This window comes from Corvus cornix, chromosome 12 (genome assembly GCF_000738735.6).
Source record: "Corvus cornix cornix isolate S_Up_H32 chromosome 12, ASM73873v5, whole genome shotgun sequence".
In the NCBI taxonomy this organism is placed as follows: Eukaryota; Metazoa; Chordata; class Aves; order Passeriformes; family Corvidae; genus Corvus; species Corvus cornix.
In genome coordinates, this window is record NC_046342.1 from 1225583 (window position 1) to 1246514 (window position 20932).

Consider the following 20932-nt stretch of genomic DNA (forward strand, 5'->3'; position numbering starts at 1 on the left):
CCTTTCCTTTCTCTGGGCTCCCAGCCCAGCTGAGCTCCATTCCAGCTCCCTCCCCTGGCCACATCCCCTGCTCTGCTGCCCAACCCCTGTATTAGCCACCCTCTCTGGGAACTGCTGCTGTTCTGGAAGCTGACCTTTGTTAAAACTTCACATCCCTTTCTATTTTGAGGCAGAAGTAAGAGTGGTGCCCTCAAAGAACAAAATGTCAGCTCTTCCCACTGCTCTGCTGCTGGCTCCTGTAGTGCTGCCGAGCAGTGCTGAGAGTTCACTGAGCTCCTTTGCACTGGGGGGCCTGGCAGCTCCCCTTGCTCAGAGTCGAGAGCACAGAGCAGGACACCCAGCTTCAGTGCTGTGAAGGGAAGAGAACAGCTGGGACTGTCCCTGAGCTCTGTGCCAAGGTCAGGCAGTTGCAGGAGAACTGCAGAGCTGGTTTGAGCGAGGTGTAGGTGCATGGCCTTGGGAGAGGGGACTCTGGGATGGGTGCTTAGTTCTGAGGGCTTGTGTTTGTGAGCAGAGCTCTCTTTCTTCATTGTTTTGTTTTCTGTCCCTTAAGAAGTGCTATGTCCATTAGGAAGTGTAACGTTCTCTTTCTTAAAAGTTAATGGAATAATAGTTGTATTAAAGAAATACCTGATCTGTCAATTGTCCTCTTACTTGTCAGGATCTACCACCAGGTTTTGGCTGCTCATTCAGGTGAAAAGCAGTAACAGTAGAGTAAAAATCTTGCAGGAAGCAATATCAGTGCTTTATAGGCATAATCTTTGTTCTTGATTTTTTTTTTTTTCCTTATCACTCTGTTTTTCACTGTACTAAGAAAAGTTTGGTTGCTCTAAATGATTTGTGTTTTTTCTCCTGATGGCAGGAGAGTAACAGGATGCCAGACTGTTCTGGATGAAGAGCTGTTAATTCACTTGGTGCCTGGGGGCTGTTTGCACTAGCTCAGTAGTATGATACTTTTTACATACATTTTACAGCTTGATTTTTATTCTGGTGGAAGAATTCTCTGTGTCTAAGCTTGGAGATTTCTGCATCCAACTTCTTCTGCCCTGAAAGTGATACAAATTTTACCCTGTGAACAACAGACAAAATAAGTGCTATAATGCAGTTTTCTTTTGATGTTGCAGGTGCAGCCTCAGCTCCCAGGATCAGTGACTGTAATGATTCATGACTTGTGTCTGGCTTTCCCTGCCCCAGCTGAAGCTGAAATTCATGTGTCTGATATCCAGGAACTGTATGTGCGAGTTGTTGACAAGGTCAGTGCCTTTGAAGCAGCATTAGGAGCTGATCCAGCCTGCCCTGGCTCCCTGTGCTGGTCCTGAACACAGAGGTGGGACATGGACAAGATGCTACAACAGAGAAACAGCCACGATCTCCCTGTGTCTCTGTTTCTCCCTCCCAAATTTACCCCTTTAGGTTATAAGTGTCCCAGAGTATCAGGTATCTGTTCATGTTCTGTGTGGCAGCAATCTCAACTTTTGCATTTACCCAGCAATGTTAATCCATAATTTATATGGACACGCTCATTTACATTTCCTCCTGTTTAAAGTGCATGTGAGCAATTCTTGCAGGAGTGGGTTTTGCCCCAAGGTCATTTTCCATATGTCACATTTTAAAACTGAACAGTAAAAAGTCCAGCTCGTTCCACTTGCCAGCTTGGGTGCGTCTTAAACAAAATAAGTGTTGATATTTCTGGATGTTTTAATTATGCCCTTGCCAGCTGAAGGACCTGAATTCATTCATTTCATTTGACACTAACTCTAGCTGGCAGGGATTAGTCTTTAAAATCAGTGCTAATCTAACCTTGGGGCTCTATCTCCACTACCCTGTTACAAGTGTAATACAAAATAAAATGAAAACATTTATGCTAATAAGTAAGAGTGGTTTGAATGCAAAATGACTGGATATGTCTGTTTCAGGTGGAGATTGGAAAAACAGTTAAGGCTTATGTCAGAGTTCTGGATGACTCAAAAAAACCTTTTCCAGCAAAATACTTCCCTGTCATGGACCTCAGTCTAAGAGCAGCATCTCAGATTGTCTCACTTGTGTAAGTGAATGGATTTTTAAATTAATCTGCGAATAAGAATCAGCAAAAAATGAACAAAGGTATGAGGTTGGAGGCACAGTAGTATACAATGACTGAGGGTTTATTTATTTTATTTTTGTGAAGTCTTAATTACTTAGTGTTAAAGGTAAAAAATTATCATTTGTGAGGGAAATCAGCCTGAATGTTGCTGGCTGATGAATGAGACTGCACTCCTCCAGCATGATGTTTGGTGAAGCTTTGCTCATCTTGGAAGCAGTGACTTGGCAATAATGTCAAGTGAGAGGTGCTGTATGAAGGCACCTCTGATGTTATCAAACTCATGGTCTGTCACTTGTTTCATTTTCATTTCGGGTATTTAATGGCACAACAAAGCACAGGTTGCAAAGAGCCATCATGTGTAGAAATGTGATGGTTCCCTTAGCTTTGCTTCACACACAGTCACTTAGCCTTGTGGTAAAGCTGCTGGGCACTAAAGTCCTTTGCTCTGTTATTTGTAATTTCCTCAGTGAATGTCTGTATTTAATGATTCCTTTGCTGCAGCCCCCTCAGGGAGGCTCTGGATGACCACACTGCTGCTTTCCTGGTGCGTGGGATGACCATTGGGCAGACGAGTCTTACGGCAACTGTGGCTGACAGAAGAGGACAGAGAATCAACTCTGCTCCACAGCAGATTGAAGTAAATAATTTCAGATAAAACGTGCATAAATAAAGTCTGTGCTACAGTGGAACAGGAATATATAAATTAAGGTTACAGTAATCAGTTTGCCAGGAAATTCATTCTGTCTGGAGGTTGACCTAATGCCAGTCTGTTCCAGATTTAACTGCAAATGATGAGTTAAATTTCTGCATGCTCAATTTACTGTAATTAAGCACCTTAAGACTCAGTTTTACACTTGTACTGCTTTGTGACATAATTTATCTGGTTGAAGGATCCTGAACACAGGTATTCATATTTCTGTTTTAGGTCTTTCCCCCATTTAGACTATTGCCAAGGAAAGTGACCCTCATTATTGGGGCTATGATTCAGGTGAGGCATCTTCTTACATATTTTCTTTATTTTGTAATTTCTGTTGTAAAATGAATATTCATAACTGGATTTTCAGCAGTAGATACTCACCTTGACATTTAGCTGCATTCACACTGAAGGGACTTGTGGGACAGGGACTCTGGGCAAGGGCCTGGAGGGACAGGACAAGCAGGAATGGCTTCCAACCTGACACAGGGCAGGGTTAGGTGGGATATTGGGAAGGAATTGTTCCCTGGGAGGGTGGGCAGGCCCTGGCCCAGGGTGCCCAGAGCAGCTGGGGCTGCCCCTGGATCCCTGGCAGTGCCCAAGGCCAGGCTGGACATTGGCGCTGGGAGCAGCCTGGGACAGCGGGAGGTGTCCCTGCCATGGAACAAGATGAGCTTTAAGGTTCCTTCCAACCCAACCTATTGTGTGTTTCTGTGATGAACACTCCTCCAAACAAGAATAGTTTCATTTTTGAGCCAGCTTCCGTTTTGCTGTATTGCTGGATCAAAGGATTTGTATTTGTTTTTGTCAATGGAGTGTCAGCTTTTCTGGTGTTAAATACCAGCTCAGCATGAATAAATCTGTCAGCTCCATGAAATTAGGCGTGGTAGGCTTGTTGTACAAACCGAAACACAGAGCAGAGCTCCACACAGGCTGGTGAGGAGAAAGAGAGGTGAAGTTTTCTGAGACTTTCTGGAGTGCAGGTAGCATCAGCCTGTGACACCCTGTGAGGTGCAGGGTCCGCTTCTGTGCTCAGCTCACACATCTCCCCAGCTGACATCCTGCAAGGACCAGTGTGCAGGGGGAATAGTCCTTGAGCTGCCCTGGGAAGGTGCAGGCAGTGCTGAAGTCACTGTGGTGCTGAGCAGGGAGGGGCGTGCCCTGTAATGGTGACCAGAACTATCTGAAGGGTTCATTCCTTGTTCTGTGCTGTTGTGACAGATCACTGCTGAAGGAGGCCCCCAGCCTCTCTCCAACATCATTTTCTCCATCAGCAACGAGCACATTGCATCAGTGAACAGCTCTGGGCTGGTCAGAGGAGTGGCCATTGGCAGCGGGGTGGTGACAGGAGTGCTGCAGGCTGTTGATGCAGAGACAGAGAAACTTGTGGCAGTGTCCCAGGTAATGTTTATGGTGCTGTTTGGGGCTGACAGGGGCTCTCTGCCTCATGGCTTTGGCTCTGAAAGGGGGCACATAGTCTTTCTCCATGAGCAGTGTTACCTCGTGCACTTCTCTGGTTTCCTGAAGATGGAAACTCAGTGTCCCTTCCTCCCTGGCCTGTGAACTTACACATGTGCTGGCACAGGTGGTACTTGGAATAGGCAGGTAAATCTTGCTGTGCCTTAAACCAGAGTTTCACAGATAACCAGGGAAGCTTTCGTGACCAGTCTGGTATCTTTAGGATTGGTTAGTGCATCTAGAAAAGCCCATCTAAAGAAGCCTTTCTAGCACAGCAGAAGGTAGTCCTAGCCTGCATTCCCTCTTAGGTCAGCAGGGTGCAGAAGGCAGCTGTTGCCCAAAGAAACCACGTTGTCTCCTAAGCTGCAGCAGTCTGTATAGAACACTGTCGTCCCTCGTTGTGGTCTGAACCCACCTGGGAGGTGCAAGCAGTGAATCCCTGATACTCCATCAGAATCTGTGTTCTTAGGGTTTCCTGCAGCTGAGTGTGAGGGAGGTGAGCAGGCCTGCAAGGGAGCACAAATCCCTGGGACTTGCATGAGACTCAGAGCAACAGAACTTGGGCCAAATCTTATGACTTCTTCCTTTGAGCTCAGGGCAGCACAGCTGCTGTGAACCACAAAGCTCTGCTGCTTGAAAGGTGTCAGCACAGGCCAAGAGGAGACAAAGTAATTTAAAAAAAAAAATATATATATATAGCAAAATCTGTGCTCTGTAATGCATGGGCAGCAGCCTGCCCTTAATGGTGTGACAGGAGGGAAAGTGAACTTGAAAGGTAAATCTGCTGCCCAGTGAGGTCCAGGTCTGACCTTTCCTCCCCAGTATATAGCAGGAATAAAATCTATCAGGAATGTCTGGCTATATGAAGAGGAGGTATCAGTGTCACACATCATCCTTTTATTCTCAGTTGTCCCATTTGGTGCTCTACAATCCTCATTTCCTTCTAACTCTCTCCATGTCTTCCTTTACCTCCTGGGTTTCTTCATCCCTCTTCTGCTGGGGACCCTGGGATCATATCCACTCCTGTCTCTCACCTCTCAGCTCCATCGTTCATGTCATCAGTAATTTCAAGCAGAGATTTGTTTTTTTTCAATTTAGGGGGCATTTTTAAAGGCCTATCAATCAAAAGTTAATGCTTTTATAGTTTTTTACAGTCCTACTGAATTTGTCCATCTGTATTTCCTCTGACAAGTCATGCAAATCATGTGGCAACAGTGATAATGGCACAACAGTGTCTGGAGCCTGAAAGTGAAATCTAGTTTCTGCTTGACAAGTGCTTACAGTTTCTTCCCTTCCTCCTTGCCAGGATAAGGTGGAAGTTGAGGTGGTACAGCTGACAGCTGTCAGAATTCGAGCACCCATTACACGGATGAAAGCTGGTACTCAGGTGAGTTGGTTTGGGATTGGCTTCTGTTGCCTTTACGTGTTGGAGCTGCAGGTTGTGGCCATTCCTGTCACATCATCTGGTGACAGCACTGCAGCTCTGGGAGGAACCATTTTCTTCATAAGGGACCCCATCTCTTGATCAGTGAATTTTAAGTTTAATTGTCTTTGCTGTGGCCAGGTGTGTGGTTTGCATGCTGGCATTACCTAAGCAGGCTGGTTTCTCTCTTTGCAGATGCCAGTTTATGTCATGGGCATCACCAGCAGTCAGACTCCTTTCTCCTTTGGCAGTGCCGTGCCGGGGTTAACGTTCCACTGGTCTGTCACCAAGAGGGACACTCTGGATGTCAGGACAAGGCACAGTGAGGTAAAGGGGGGTGTGTGCAGTGCACGTGTGTGTGCACCTTGGGAGAAGGAAGCGGCCGCATCAGGGCAATGCAGAGGACGTTGCTGCCTCCAGTGCCTCAAAATCCAGGCTCAGTTGTCAGCACAGGGTGTGGTACTTCCTCGGTGCCACTGTCTGGGCTTTCCGTGAGTCAAACTTTAATCCCTTTCTTCTGGCCAAGGCCGCTTTTCAGCTTCCTGCAAACTACAACTTTGCAGTGGATGTTTATGGCAGAGTAAAGGGAAGAACAGGCCTGAAAGTTGTAGTGAAGGTCCTTGATGCTGCAGCCAACCAGTTCTGCAACATGGCAAGGGAGCTGTCCGATGAAATCCAAATTCAGGTAGGATGATTTTCTTCACAGTTCATTTTTAAATATGCATTTCAAAACTGGACAAATGTCTCTATTTGAAGTCGAATTTGAGCCCTTACTGTTGTTTGTATAATGTTCCCCATTTGGGCTCATTCAGTTCATGGGCTCATGGGGGCAGGGGGAGTCTAAAGTAACTCAGGTGAATATGGGGTTCCCAACACCTTTGCCCGTGAGAAATCTTCTGTTTTCATGCTACTTCCGAGTTTAGCCACAGCCCTGGAAATAAATGCTCTTCAGAATAATTTGTAGAAGACACTGGCTCTCCCATTCTTAAATATTCAAGTTCAGTTATCTTTTTTACCATATATATTATACAACGGAAAAAAGAAAGTTGCAGGACTATTTGGTTTTGTTTGTTTTGAAGATTAAATAAATAGAACTAAATTACTGTGTGCACACAACAGTAGGCCAAAATGCCTCTTATTTTCCAGGTGTTTGAAAAACTTCATCTAGTCACTCCCGAGGCAGAAGCAGAGCAGATCTTAATGTCACCAAATTCCTTTATTAAACTCCGGACCAACAGGTCAGTGCTCAGTTTTCATACTGGGATTTGTGTCACCTTTATCCAAACCGTGGGGCAGTTGTGTTTGAAGGGAGCTGTTTCAAATCTTTCAGTATCACTGTACATCCATTTAATACACAACTTATCTGCTGGTTCATAGTATCTTATCTGTTCTCTCGGGCTTTGTCAAATCTTGGATTAGATTGTAGTTGGAAAATTCATTCAATATTGGGAACTTTCAGATCCTTTTTTTAAAAGCTGCTGAGCCAGTTAAAGCAGTATCCTGCTGCCTGCTTCCTGTAGAGGTTTTGATGGGTGATTGAGGCTTTGTGGGATACACTTCTGTGTATTTCTTAAACAGAGGCTCTGGCTGGATTTTCAGATTAAAATGTCATTTCCAAATGAGAAATTCTTTTTACATAATCTGTTTTCAAAGACTGACATTTTTGACTCATATCAGGCTTGAAATGTAGTTTTCCCAGCATAATAATGGGCAGATAGAGACAGTAGGACACACACTGAGGGCAAAGCTTTAGAGGCATTTACATTTTAGGGGGAGAGAACGAAACCCTTAGTTTCAGAGAATCCCAGGATGGTTTGTGTTGGAAGACATCCTACATACAGTTTTACACATTTAAGGGGTTCCCTCCTTTCTGTTTTTCTTCAGGGACCGAGTGGCCTCCCTGAGTTACCGTGTCCTGGATGGACCAGATAAAGTGCCTGTTGTGAAAATCGATGAGAGAGGATTCCTTGTCTCCGGGTCTGTGATCGGATTGTCAACAATTGAAGTGGTTTCACAAGAGTTGTTTGGCATCAACCAGACCATTGTAGCTGCTGTTAAGGTGCTGTCAGCTCTTTTCCTTTTCCTCAAGTACATCTTCACTACTGCAACGGGGATTGTTGGCTGCACTTCTTGAACTTCACTTCTGAAAAATGAGCACTGTAGGAATTAATAGTTTTGAGCTTTGAAACTTTGGACACCAGGGAATGTATGCCCATCATCTCTGTTCAAAAAATCCTTGAGCCAAGAACTTCCTGCATCTGGCAACATGAGCCTTGAGATACCCACTGCTCCCCTTCCTCCTATCCCTTTTTACTGTCAGCATCTTTCCTCTGTCCCAGCTGAAGGAGAAAGATGTACAATTGAGTGCTTTAGGTTATTTCTAAGTCTAACTCCTGTAATCACTGGGAAGTGGCTTGGTGGATTTTTTAAATTTGAATTTCAGTGTTTCCCATAATGTTCAGCTTTGCCTGTAGGACAGGGTGTAGGTCTGTCCTCCTGGGTGGGGGATAAAGCAAGAAATGGGGGCCCAGTGTCACTAAAGCCACTCCTGCTGTGAAGTGGTGGCAGTGAATTCTCCAGCTCTGTTACAGATGACCTTGTTTCTTCCCTTGGGCAAGGGAAAGACATCTGATGAGTTTGGGGGTGGCTCAAATGCCATTTAGTCAGCACACTGTGGGACTGAAGGCAGATCTCCCTGTGTGAGTTTGTCCTGTACACAGGATATGGCAGGATGGTGATACAGAGCTCTCTGTAGTAGGACCCATCTCAGTTCAGCATCTTGTACAGCTCATTTGTTTTCCTGTACTTACTACAGCTGTAGTGCCTTTATGGAAATGATATTTTTAACCTCGTGAGGTAACACAGGGCTGCTGGTTCATTTTATGGCTGAAGAGCTGAGAGAGCTTGAGAGGTTTTGCCAAAGGTCATGTCAAAAAACTTGTGACAGAGCTGGAGATGAGGTGGAATCTGTTGTGTCATTCTAAGGCAAAGCTCTCTCCTTCACACTGTCCTTCTTTCATAAGGGCTTGTGTTGTCTTTTTACAAGTGTACACAATTAAGAACTAAAGTGCTGCAGCAGCATCACTTAGCACTTAGACCTTCAACTTGGCTCAAAGAAGGACTCTTACATAAGCCAGGGAGGATGGGGGAAGGAGGAGAGAAGGAGTGACAGTGTGCTTAGTGTGGGACCGAGCTAAGCACTTGCCTGGACCAGCTGCACTCAGTACTGTGTTTTATTTTTTTTTAATTAAAAAAAATTCTTCAAAACCTGAGATGCTTTAACAGTAAATGGCTGCTTTCATCAATACTAAATTTAGCAGTTGTCCCTTGTGGGACAGTTGCTGAGATTTTAAAGTAAAACAAGCTTGATAATCTGTCAGGGAAATGGGGTTTTTGTTGGCTTCTAACCACAGCTGGCTGGGCAGAGATTTTAACTGATGGTACCAGCCCGTGGAGCAGACAGTGGGATATACTGATATTCTAGCCCCCTTTTTTTTTTTTTTTTTTTTGATTCACCGAAGATGTATTTTGCTTGAGGCCAAATTTGTCCTTTCCTTTTTAAGTTCTGACATGTACATTTTCAGATTGCAGACTTTTATGTTTTAGCTGAGCCTCTTAGGTCAGAAAAAAAGGGATTTTCCTACAAGATAAGCTCGAGGCCTTCTTTTAAAATAGTTTTCTCAATATATTTGAGGAGTTTTGCTTCCTCTATCCTTCCATTATTTGTTTTCCCACAGCTATAACAAAAAGAGCAGATGTAGTTATTTTTGTTGGGTAATTTTACTCGTTAACCTAGGTAAGTTAATCAAGAGTAGTAATATGCTATTTAAAAGCCAAAAGAAGAGGTTGTCAAGTCTTTGTCTTCAGAAAACCTTTCTTCATTGGAGTGTTAGTGCAGAAATGTGGGGGAGTGCACATATGGTTAATGGAGCAGACTCTCCTAAGGAATTTGGAGCAGTTCCCAACTTCTGTCTCGGCTGAGGAGAGGCACCAAGGGAACAAAGCACAGCCTGCTGACCCCTTAGGGTTTGTCAGCTGCCAGCTCTGCCTGGAACAGCTTGGCTTTCTCAGCTGGTGCACAACTGGGCAGCAGTGACCATTCCATCCCCTTACTCACACATACATTGAGTTACTCTTCTAATAACTGGGCAATGAGTTGCACCTTTTATTTCAGGAATTATTAGGAGAGAGGTCTAGGGGCCACTTGTTCTCTTGCATATCCAGGGAATCTTAACAGTTTGAATTTATAGGATAGTAACATGTTCTCTGAAGTCTGTGTGTGATACATGTTTCTACACCATTATGGCTTGTTTCAGTTCCCAGTGGTACTAGAAGAAGAGGTTAAGAAATACCAGTGAGGGTACAAAGCAGACAGAGCCAGGCTTTTCTCAGCCAGGACAGGGCAAGGGGAACACGCAGCAGTGGAACACAGGAAATGCTGTCTGAACGTAGGACAGCAGCTTTTACTGGGGGGGCTGTTGAACACAGATTACAGGAGGCTGTGCAGTCTCCGTCTGGGGAGATGCCCAAGAGCTGCTTGCACATGCTCCTGGCCAGCTGGCTCTGGGCAGCCCAGCTCGAGTGGGAGGCTGGGCTGGACAGCATCCAGAGGCTCCTTTAAACCTGTGAGATGTAGATACTGATCATAACAGCTCCACGTGTTAGTCCTGGCATGTGGCTAAATGCAAATGGCTCATAAAGGAAGCTCTGGATACTTGCATAGTAAGAACCCTTTTAGATTATTTTTATAGAGGAATCATAAAAAGCAATTTAACTTTCCTTCTCACTGCTGATGTTTTTCCAGGTGTGCCCCATCTCCTACCTCAGGATCTCCATGAGGCCCGTTCTGCTCACCCAGAACAAAGAGGCACTGCTGGCTCTGCCGCTGGGTGCGACACTGACATTTACAGTCCATTTTCATGACAACTCTGGAGATACTTTCCATTCACATAATGCTGTGCTCGACTTTGCCACCAACAGGTGGGTATCTGGCACGGGTGGTTAATTACAGAGAACAAAAAAAGGCCAAACACACATAGAACAAAGATTGCTCCAAAGATACCAAGTGAAGGTACAGCTTGGGGCTGGGATTAGAAAAGCAAGGGGTTTGTTTCTGTGGCCTTCAGAGGCAGTAGCAGGAAGAAGAGTTCCAGTTAGCAATCGATATTCCCTAGCCATGGAAAGCTGCCCAGATAAGCATGATCCCAGTGGGGCCTGCAGGAGTTGTGCTGTGCTCTCAGTGACTCTGAATCATCCCCCTGCACGCAGCAGTGGCCCAGAGAAACAACTGATCCATCAGCATCTGCCTCTCCCAGTGCTGGGTTCCAGTGACTCACTGAGGGCTTATGTAAGGTGGCGAATGTTCTGGATCAGGGGCTGTCTCCTCAGATAGGCTTGTACAGCCTTCCCACAGCAGGAACAAGCCTCAAAAGGCTTTTTGGTCTCTGCCTCACAGAAGAAGTGTTGTAAACCAGCCTCCTATGGTCTTCAGTAAAATACCACTGATGCTGTTACTGTAACACGGCTTGTTTTGTGCAGAGCACCTTGCACTTACAACACACTGATCACGATGAAAAAGGAAAAAGGGGTTGAATCCAAGATTTTCTCTTCTCTTACCTCAGTGAAGAAATTTCTGTGGCTTCCACGCACCCCTGAGCTAACCCTGCCCTGCCTTGCACTGCAGAGCTGCTCCAGCACAGGACTCATTATGGGCCTAGAGAGGCACTGCTGGCAGCCGGGGCTGCAGCACTGTGGGGACCCAGCTGTGCTGCTGCCAGTGTCATGCAGTGGCCCTGCCTGGTGACAGTCCGTGCCAGGTGCTCCGTGTGTTGCTGTGTTTGGGAGTGCTGAATCTGGGTAAATACCAGAACTGGCAATCCAATGGCATTGTTATCTCTGGGAAGTTGCTTATTGGTGTTCCAATTTCTTGGCTTTCTAACTCCCTTGAGACAAGGGAAAAGAGACAGATTATGTCATTCTAAAGCTCTAGAATTCTTACCATTAAGAAGTAGTTTTCATGCATAATTATGACTTCAGTATTTCCTTGGCATAGTGGTGAACTGAGAACCGAAATGTGCCTCAGTGGCACCTAAATAATTTTTAAAATTTCCTTACTTCGTTGGACTTTGTTAGATGACTGTTGCTGAAAACAAGCAGTCAGCTGTCTGAAAGGGGTGTGACACCTCTCCTGCTGGAGAGATAATGACATTACCAAGCTTGCCTTCACACAGCAGCACTTCTTTTTGTGTGCAGAGACGACTTCGTGCAGATCGCCAAGGGAGCCACCAACGACACCTTTGTGGTCCGGACCGTGAACGTGGGGCTGACCCTGCTCAGGGTGTGGGATGCAGAGCACAGTGGCACTGCAGACTACATCCCACTGCCTGTCCAACATGCCATTTTCCCTGAGCTCCCAGGTGTGGTGGTGGGGGATGTCCTCTGCCTGAGGACCTCGCTGACAGCCCAGGAAGGTGAGTAGCCTCCAGCTGTGTGGGTTAGCAGCTATTCCCTGGGATAGCAGCATGACTCTGGCTCATTCTCAGCAAAACTAAATGCATAATTTATCATGTTTGTTCAGAACCAAATGTCACTGTTCTTGTTAATGATAAAAATAGGTTTGATCAACTCCTCTAATTTTAATTGCACCTTGCAATATGTCTCTTGTACTGAATTTCTGACTGCATACTTCAGACATTTCTATTCCATTAGCTGGAAAGGCTTGTTTCTGTGGGACTCCTGCAGAGTCAGGACTGCCTTCACTCACTGTGTTTCTTGGTATTAATGGGCTTTTGTCAGAATAACTGCAGGTCAGTTTGGTGTTGGGCTGCCAGCCTTCCACCACGAGCCCCTAGAGTGTGGTTTCTGTGCATCCCCTGTGCCGCCTGGCAGTGGCACATGCAGACACCAGCATGGTTCCTGGGCAGTGGCACTCACAGGCACCACTCTGGTGTCTGTGCACTGGGAGGTGTGTGCCCTGCCTGGCAGTGGCACTCACAGGCACTGGAGTGCCCAGGAAATGCTGCAGTTGGCAGCAGGGTGTTGAGCAGTGCCCCCATGGTGTCTTCCAGGCCTGCCGGGCGTGTGGAGCTCCTCCTCAAGTGCTCTTCTCATGGACTCCAAGACTGGCGTGGCCCTGGCAAGGGACTCTGGGATGGTCACTGTCTACTATGAGATCCCTGGGTTACTGAAAACCTACAGAGAGGTGAGGCACTGTTCAGTTGCTGCAGAGGTTGGTTTGTTTGGGGTGGACCCTCACCAAAGTGTATTCTATGGGATTTTTCTTTTGGTACAAATACTTAGAAATGTTCTTTTAGGAATGCAAGTGGTTGGAAAGTATTTGGTATGTGTCCAAAAACATCATGGGTTTTTTTAAACATCTGGGCTCAGGAGGAAAATGTAGCAAAACAGTTTTGATTTTTCACCTTTACTGTTCTTATATTGTACATTTTGATTCCTTTGTTGGCTAAGTTGTTCCCAGGTGCTAACCAATTTTTGATAATGGCTGCTTTTATGAATGAAGCTTCACTGCAGGTTGAGATGCCAGCAAGAACTTTCTGAAGTGTTGTGCCATGCATCACTGATCAGAAGTACTCCATTAAATTATTTTGTTTATCTGCAATGCAATCGTACTGTTGACACAATTCACTGCATCAGCCAGCATAAGCACTAGACATTCTTTTAAAATTAAATTTAGACATAGAGCTTTATGCATATTAACTTCTGGGTGTTGGGTAGGAAGACAAAATGTTTTTGCTAGCTTAAATTGCTTGTAAAGGCAGTTTCTAATATTAGAGAAATGTAGGATTTCAAAGAAAAACATGACCTCATGGAGTCTTTCACAACCAATCCAGTCTGGTTTTGCTGTAATTTTTGGTAACAGTGTGCTTCATCCTTTTTTTCAGATCATGATTAGTGCACCTCAGAGGACCACAGCAATGCATGCCAGTGGCATGCAAACAAGCTTGCAGGGAGTGGCAGCCTCCAAAGTCATAGTTTCAATTGGGGAAACAAATAAAAATTTGAAAGGTATGATAAAAAATATTTATGCTTATGGTTTATTGTGTGTTTATGGATTCATGATAGGTGGCTTTGGTTTGTGTTACGGGGTTTTTGTTGTTTAAAGGTTTGTGAAACTGGGGTAACAAGATCCCCAGGAACCTCAAGTGGCTTTGCAGAGTCCCAGGAGCTCTAGAAGCCATGGGACAGAATTTGGAAGGTGTTCTGAGGCACTATTAATACTTTACAACTAATAAGATCAGTAGATTTCAATAGAAGTACCATTTTTGATCATATAAATAACAGTTAATGGGCAGTCAGCTAATTGCTTATATGTTTAATTGCAAATGCCTTCTTGGAGTTGTTACATTTTCTTACTTAGTTACCATCCTTAAATCTTTCACAGAACTTATCAGTGATTAGAATCAATACAAAGATGAAGCATCATAATGTGTCCTCTATTTAATAAGCTGTATTTTGTGTGATTATAGATCATTTTAGCTTCTAGCTTAACAATTAGCACTTGTTCCAATAGTATTTTATTTTGCCATAAGTAAATTATTAACCTACCAGAAAATCATCTTGCCAGATACTAAAATCTAAATCAAGGCTTCCAGCATCATATAAGTTATTCAAGAGACATCCGAGCTGAAAATTCTCTCCAGCTTATTCTTTCCTGTAAATAAATTATTCCTGTCAAGAAAACCCCACAACATATAAAATTTTCATTGCTGTCTCTTTGGGATTAGACCTGAGCAAGGACAGCTGTCTGTGATTTCCAATTATTTAAGATCTTCATAACCTTGTGAAACTATTTCAGAAGGTGGTAGAATAACCCAATAGTACAAGCCATGATTTTGCTTTTAATTAATTAAAATTAATTAGTTACAATTTTGTTCTGTAATTAATTAGAGATTGGTTTTTTCCTTCCCCCTAGGGGAGTGTTCTCCTGCTCAGACCGAAGCCATTGCTGAGTTACAACCCCAGTCCATTATCAGTTGCCATCTCGATTTCAACAGCGATGTCTTTGACTTCCCAGCACAGGATATTTTTGTGGCAGAACCTGGATTTGATGCAGTTTCAGGTAAGATGTGACAAGATGCCACACTGCAGACAAACACAAGCATCATGGGTTGGGTTGGAGGGACCTTCAAGCCCAGTCAGCAGGGACACCTTCCACTATCCCAGGCTGCTCCAAGCCCCTGGCCTTGGACACTTGCAGGGATCCAGGGGCAGCCCCAGCTTCTCTGGGCACCCTGTGCCAGGGCCTGCCCACCCTCACAGGGAGGAATTTCTTCTTAACATCTAATCTAAACCTCCTCTTCCTTCTGAAGCCTCTGAGCCTGTGTAGGACCTCAGGCCTCAGTGAGTTGTTCACATGGGCACTTCTTGTTTCAGTAGGGTTTTCTGCCTGTGACAAAAACTTGTGTTGGTTTTCAGAGAAAGCCAGAAGTCAGTCGCAGCCCATTTCATGTTTTTCAGAGTTTTTGTAGTAAGTCAAAGCAACAAAGGAGCACTCAGGTGACAAATATTCCAAAAGTGGGATGTACCCCCAAAACATCATGAATGGGGTCTTAAAAGGGGGGAAATTGCCACATACAGTGGAGGTGGAAATAAAATTGTGCAAGTCTACAGAATGTGTTAATGCTTCAAAAGTATAATGTGGTTTAGAACAGAGCCAAACCACCACGGGTTGTACGTAAAGAACATTAACTATCTGTTAGATTCAACCCTGCACTCATTGTGTAAACCCTATTCTATCCTGCATGTGTGTCTGTTACTTAGGGGAAGAAAGTAAGGGGAAAACATGCACCTGGCAAGTTCTCCTTGTTACTGATGCTTTTTATCTTCTATTCTCAGGGAAGTTTTTACTACCTCTGCTGCTAATAACAGATTAATTGGTCCCATATGAGACTAGAAACATGGTGAATATATAACTTTTAAAGGAGCTTTTATAAATAAACTACCATCTTCACAGACTTCATGATGGTGATGGTAGCTAGCTAAAATTTTAACACTAGTTGAAAAGAATATGAAATAGGATGTTCAGTCTTGTTTTCAGTAAAGCCTTTCAATATTAGCATAAATGTTATGTTCAAAGTGGAACTGAGTGTCACTGGCATATTAAAATAAAATGTGACTGGAAGTTACCAGCTTAGTGTTTTTTCCATGATGTTCAGTTTGGGACAAGGAATAATTCTGTAGTCGTGGTGCTGGGATTGTGATGTTTGCCAATAGACTCACTGTCCCAGTCATCCACCATCTACACACTCCTCATCATGCTGCTGCTTGAGTTTTACCACTTTTTTAGCTTTTCTCTAAAGATGTCCCAGAGATCTCGCTGTGCATGGAAAAGAACCCTTAAAGGTGAGCAATCAATAGCCCAAGCTGTCTTGTTCCTGCAGGACACTACACGTGCTCCATCAGGATGCACAACCTCACTGACAAGCAGCTGAAGCACCTGAGCAGGAGCAAAGCCATGCTGAGGGTCACGGCCTCGGTGCGGGGCAGCGCCGTGCCCGGGGAGCAGCTGGGCACAGAGGTGCCCTTCAGTCGCTGGTTCTATGCTGACCAGGCTGAGATGCTGCTGAGCAACCAGGACGTGAGCTCTGTCCTGAAAATCTTTGGTGCCAGTGAAATCCTGGATAGCCTGGAGGTGAGTGCGTTGCCAGAAAGTGTCTCAGCACAGCTGAAAGCATTTTGAACTGTCACATGCAGCTTTCTAATGCAAGGCACTCCCTGCCATCTTTACCATGTCAAGATTTGTTCCTGAGATGATTTGGAAATACTCATCTTGGAATGTGTTCTTCCTCAGTGTCCACTTTTCACAGAATGGTTTGGGTTGGAAGGGACCCTAAAGCTCATCCTGTCCCAATGTGCTGCCATGGGCAGGGACGCCACTCACTCACTGGGTCAGGTTGCTCAGGGGCCCGTCCAGCCTGGCCCTGGGGTTTTGGGGTAGTACAGGTGTATCAGGCTCACCTGGGTGTGCAGCCTGGCATGTGTGAACCAGCTCATGGGTCAGGAAGCAGAAACCCACCTGACCCCTGTGGCAGGGGGAGGTTCTTGCCCAAATATGTGTGTGAGTGACTGCCTATGGTTCACACAGCTCAGTAAGGGCCCGTGGATTTTGGCTGTGTGGGGTTAGCCCAGACCTATGGAAAGGGCAGGTAAGAGGGTTATTCACCCTTGGCAATAACCAGGGGGAAATGCTGCAGGTGGCACTGTAAAGGTACACCTGACTCCTCTTGAGGGGTGAATTGCTTGCTGTTTCTGTGAAATCACCCACTGCTGGCACCTGGCGTGGAAGGTGGAGATGTGCTGGGCTGTCCCAAGCAGTCCGGTTCAGGCTGGCTGTTCCCTCTGCAGGTGAAGTGCGAGTCTCCAGCAGTGAAGGTGTTGGAGAAGGAGAAGTCCCATGGGCTGCCCAGTTACGTGGTGTACACTGTGAGCCTGGCTGATCCCAGAGTTCCCAGCCAGGGCTCCCTGTCCACCACTCTGACTGTCTCCAGTCCCATGACGGACCAGTCCATCTCTATCCCAGTGACAGTGATCTACCTGAGTGACAGAACCACTGCACCAATGAGATGTAAGTTTATCTCTGCGCTCCATATGCCAGAAGAAACCTTTAGCTTCTACTGGTGTTCACGAGGTTATAAACTTCAGTGTGGCAGCTGACATTACCAGTGACATGTGAGCAGCTCTCTCTGGCCAGAAGCCTGGAATACATTTACTCATTGTGACTGAAGTTGAACATATTTTTCTTGGGGTCAGCCTAGAATACTCCAAGTTGGCATAACTATACCAGTGCTGTAGTGTCTGAAAGGAATTTTTCTTGTTGTTTACTCCCAAGCATGCCATGCTATTTTGAAAACAGGTTAGCATTTTGGGGCTGAGAAAGTAAAGAACTCACTTAAGTCATTGTAAATAGAATCACAGAATTCCAGAAGGGTCTAGGCTGAAGGAACCTTGAAGCTCATCTCTTAAACCGTGGGCAGGGACATTTGACTAGACCAGTTTGCTCCAAGCCCCATCCAGCCTGGCGTTGAAGACTTCCAGGGATGAACAGCCACAACCTCAATCAACATTTTAAGCTGTTACTGGCAAATTTTGAAGATTGCACTGGAAATAGTCCCTAGAATCAAAGTTGTGTTACCTAAGTTGATTACACTTACTTGCTATAAATTAAACTTGGTTTTGGTTATTTCAGTTTAAGAACTGTTAACTCTTGAATCAGATTGCTTTTTTAACTCAATATTGCCTTCTCTTAATCAATTCTGCAGATGAAGCCACTCTCTTCCAGCAGTTTGTTGAGTCTTACCAGGTGATGATCTTCACACTTTTTGCACTCTTAGCAGGGACAGCTGTTATGATCATAGGTAAGAGAAGGAAAGATTGTGCAAGTATTTTTTTTCCATAGCTTCTTACAATGTGTTAGCTCTAAGTTAAAAGGGAGCAATTGCCATGTGAAATGATTTTGGTTTGGTGTTCAACTGTCTTGCAGCCTACCATGCATTTTTCTCGCCGAATGGACAGCACAATCAGCCAGTAATTCACTCAAGGACAAGTCTTCAGCACACCCCTAACAGTAAGCAGTTGTCACTGAGTTAGAAGCTAATTAATTGATTAATGTGGCCATTGCACTGGAATTGAATGTAGGAGGGTCTATAATCAAGACTGGCAATGAAAAATAATTCACATTCTTACGGATGTGTTTAAGTTACGGTGAGCTGCAGGCCTGGTTGTAAACACACGTGCCTGATGCTTCAGATAAAATAAGGCAAATCCAGGTGCATGTCACTTGCTGAGGGGAAATGTATTAAACAGTCCTGAACAGGAAGACCTACAAACTTGTAAGATACCTTTTCAAGAGGCAATAAGCTAAAGGGCTGACTTCACTTTGAATGGGTCATTAGATTCACTGCCAGTGTTCCGCAGGTATCAACAGCAGTTACTTGTTTGTTTCTTCCTTCTCCCACCATTCCCGAGTCTGATTGTTGTTTTCTCCTTCCCACGTTTCAGGTTCCATTGTGTCACCTGCACATTCCTTCAGCTCCCAGTCCTCGAGCAGGCAGACGAGCCCCTCAGCCACGCTCTGGAGCACGGGTTATGCCTCTCGGTAGAGGCAGCAGGACTGCTCATGCTGGCAAATAAAAATGAAACAACTCAGTGCCTTAGTAAATTCAACAACTTCAGCAGTTGTGATGTAATTCACGTTTGCTCTGGAATATAACTAGGTCCTTAATTTATTTATTTTTTTTAATATTTAGGGCTCTTTGAATTTATTTTTTTATGTCAGCGCTTCAGTTCTCAGAACCTTGTTTTATCTCTTGTTTTTTGCTGCCTGCACAAAAAGCAATGTTTATGCTAATTTGGCTTTCTTGCACTCTTCAAGCAACTAGAAGTTATATCTAAGTTAGAGTGATAACAGTTTTTTAATTTACTTTTTGTAAAACTTAAATTTCTTTTTAATGAAATTTTTGTAAAAGGGAAATTAGAAAAACAGGTGAAATATGAGCCAAAAATTTGAAGGATTGTATATTTCAAAGAACTAGTTTTTGTTTTGCGTTCCAAAATCTCAGGAATGTATTGCACTGATAAGTGTTCTTATGTTTAGCCTTACACTGGGATTCATCAGCACAATATGCTGGTTTAGCATGAGGAATGCTGGAACAACTGTGAATAATCTGGAGGTTTTTTACAACAACAATAATAAAAAAAAAAAAGAAACCCAAAACTTAGTGTGGCTTTCTTTGGGTACAACTGCAGTATTCCTTGGTACTGTAAGCACTTTTTTGAACTGGTAATGTGAAAGCATGTGCCTTCTAAGTGGACCTTTCTTCTGGTAGGAATCCTTTATTGTGAGGATACAATCACATCCCAGTCACTTTTATTTGTATGCAGGGTTTTGCAGCTATCTGATAAGGCTTTTGTTTACATATAACAAGGATCCCAGTTTTAACTGTGAATGCTATTCTGGCTGTCTGAACTCTCCTAAGGACCATAAGGAAAGTGAAATAACAAAATAGTCCATGCAAAATACTTTGTGTGCAGAACTATGCAGGCAAATAGATGAATGGAATGCAGACCCAGTGCATGGCATAGAGTTTTGGTTTCACACAGTGTTAAAAAAAAGGATTGTTACATGTAATTGTATTGAGTCTTGAACTTACTGCCTAGTTTTGGAGAAACTGTGCCTTAAGTGCTAGTACTATTTAAAATGGTCAGTTTGGATGTAGATAATCATTTGAATCTGTATTAAAGCTTTTTAAGATTCCTTTATTTTGCCATTGATGAATTTTCTTGTGATTTGGCTATTCAGAATCTAGCACTGGACTGTATTATTTGAATCTGTATTATTTAATAAAGCTTTTTAAGATTATTTTGCTGTTGATGAATTTTCTTGTGGTTTGGCTGTTCAGAATTTAGCACTGGGCTTTTATTTGAACTTCACTTCCTACAGCCCCTCACTGTTTGCAATCATGATTTTCCAATCTTAATTTTCACTTTTGTTGACAATGTAATGTTTTTAATTATTCTGACAGTTTTTCAACTAGTATTTGTTGTCAGGGATTTCTCCCAGTTTTCACTAAGTATCTTCAATTCCTGCTGAAATCAGTGATGGCTGTAGAAGCAGCTCTTAATTATCCAGGTTTGTTCAAACTTCCCATTTTGTTCATTTGGGTTTTAAAGGACAGATGTGATTGCTTTCCACTTCCATTCAGCAAGAAACCGAAGGGCTATGAATATCTCAGTGCTACTGTGATAAGCACTTCAGAAATGCTTGAAGGAGAGACTTTACTCTCCTGTTGCTTCTCTTTCCCATTCAGCAGTCTGGCACGGAATGTTCTGAAAAACAAACTGCTCCAAGTGGTGGGAGTACATTGGCAAATGCTCGCTGTTTATTTCATTTCTTTAGGCAAGTAGTTGCAGTCTCCTGGCAAGGAAAAAAAAAAAGCATGAAGGAGGGAGCTGGTGTGACTCAAGAGCCAACCTCCTGCAAGCAACAACCAGGCTTTGCCTTGAGCTCGTCTGATCTGTGGGGTCATTCCTGGAGCCGGGGGACTTTGGGGATATAAACTTTTCTGAGCAAGTTGCTACCAGTGTAAATATTTTTATTTTCTTTTAATAGAATAAAGTGAGATTTGGAGATTTTGCATTTACTGCTGAATTTTCCCCCTGTTCACTTACTGCTTGTTCCTGAGTGTTTGCTCCCCTGAGAGGGAGAAGAGCTGCCAGGACTGTGTCTATTCCAAGGTCCAGGTCTTATGTGAGTTGA

General features: G+C 44.1%; 1 protein-coding gene across 1 annotated transcript in view; it reads left to right on the forward strand.

The window, feature by feature from the left end:
- Positions 1-20035, forward strand: part of NUP210 (nucleoporin 210) — a 51392-nt gene extending 31357 nt beyond the window's left edge. The window contains 20 exon segments of the mRNA XM_039559115.1: positions 1125-1253; positions 1917-2044; positions 2585-2720; positions 3009-3071; positions 3999-4178; positions 5542-5622; positions 5854-5985; positions 6185-6343; positions 6805-6896; positions 7543-7717; positions 10463-10638; positions 11911-12128; positions 12726-12859; positions 13560-13683; positions 14591-14737; positions 16059-16309; positions 17023-17242; positions 17937-18032; positions 18158-18241; positions 18676-20035. Of these exon segments, the coding sequence (XP_039415049.1) occupies positions 1125-1253; positions 1917-2044; positions 2585-2720; positions 3009-3071; positions 3999-4178; positions 5542-5622; positions 5854-5985; positions 6185-6343; positions 6805-6896; positions 7543-7717; positions 10463-10638; positions 11911-12128; positions 12726-12859; positions 13560-13683; positions 14591-14737; positions 16059-16309; positions 17023-17242; positions 17937-18032; positions 18158-18241; positions 18676-18776 (2826 nt within the window). The 3' untranslated portion in view covers positions 18777-20035.
- The last annotated feature ends 897 nt before the right edge of the window (positions 20036-20932 follow it).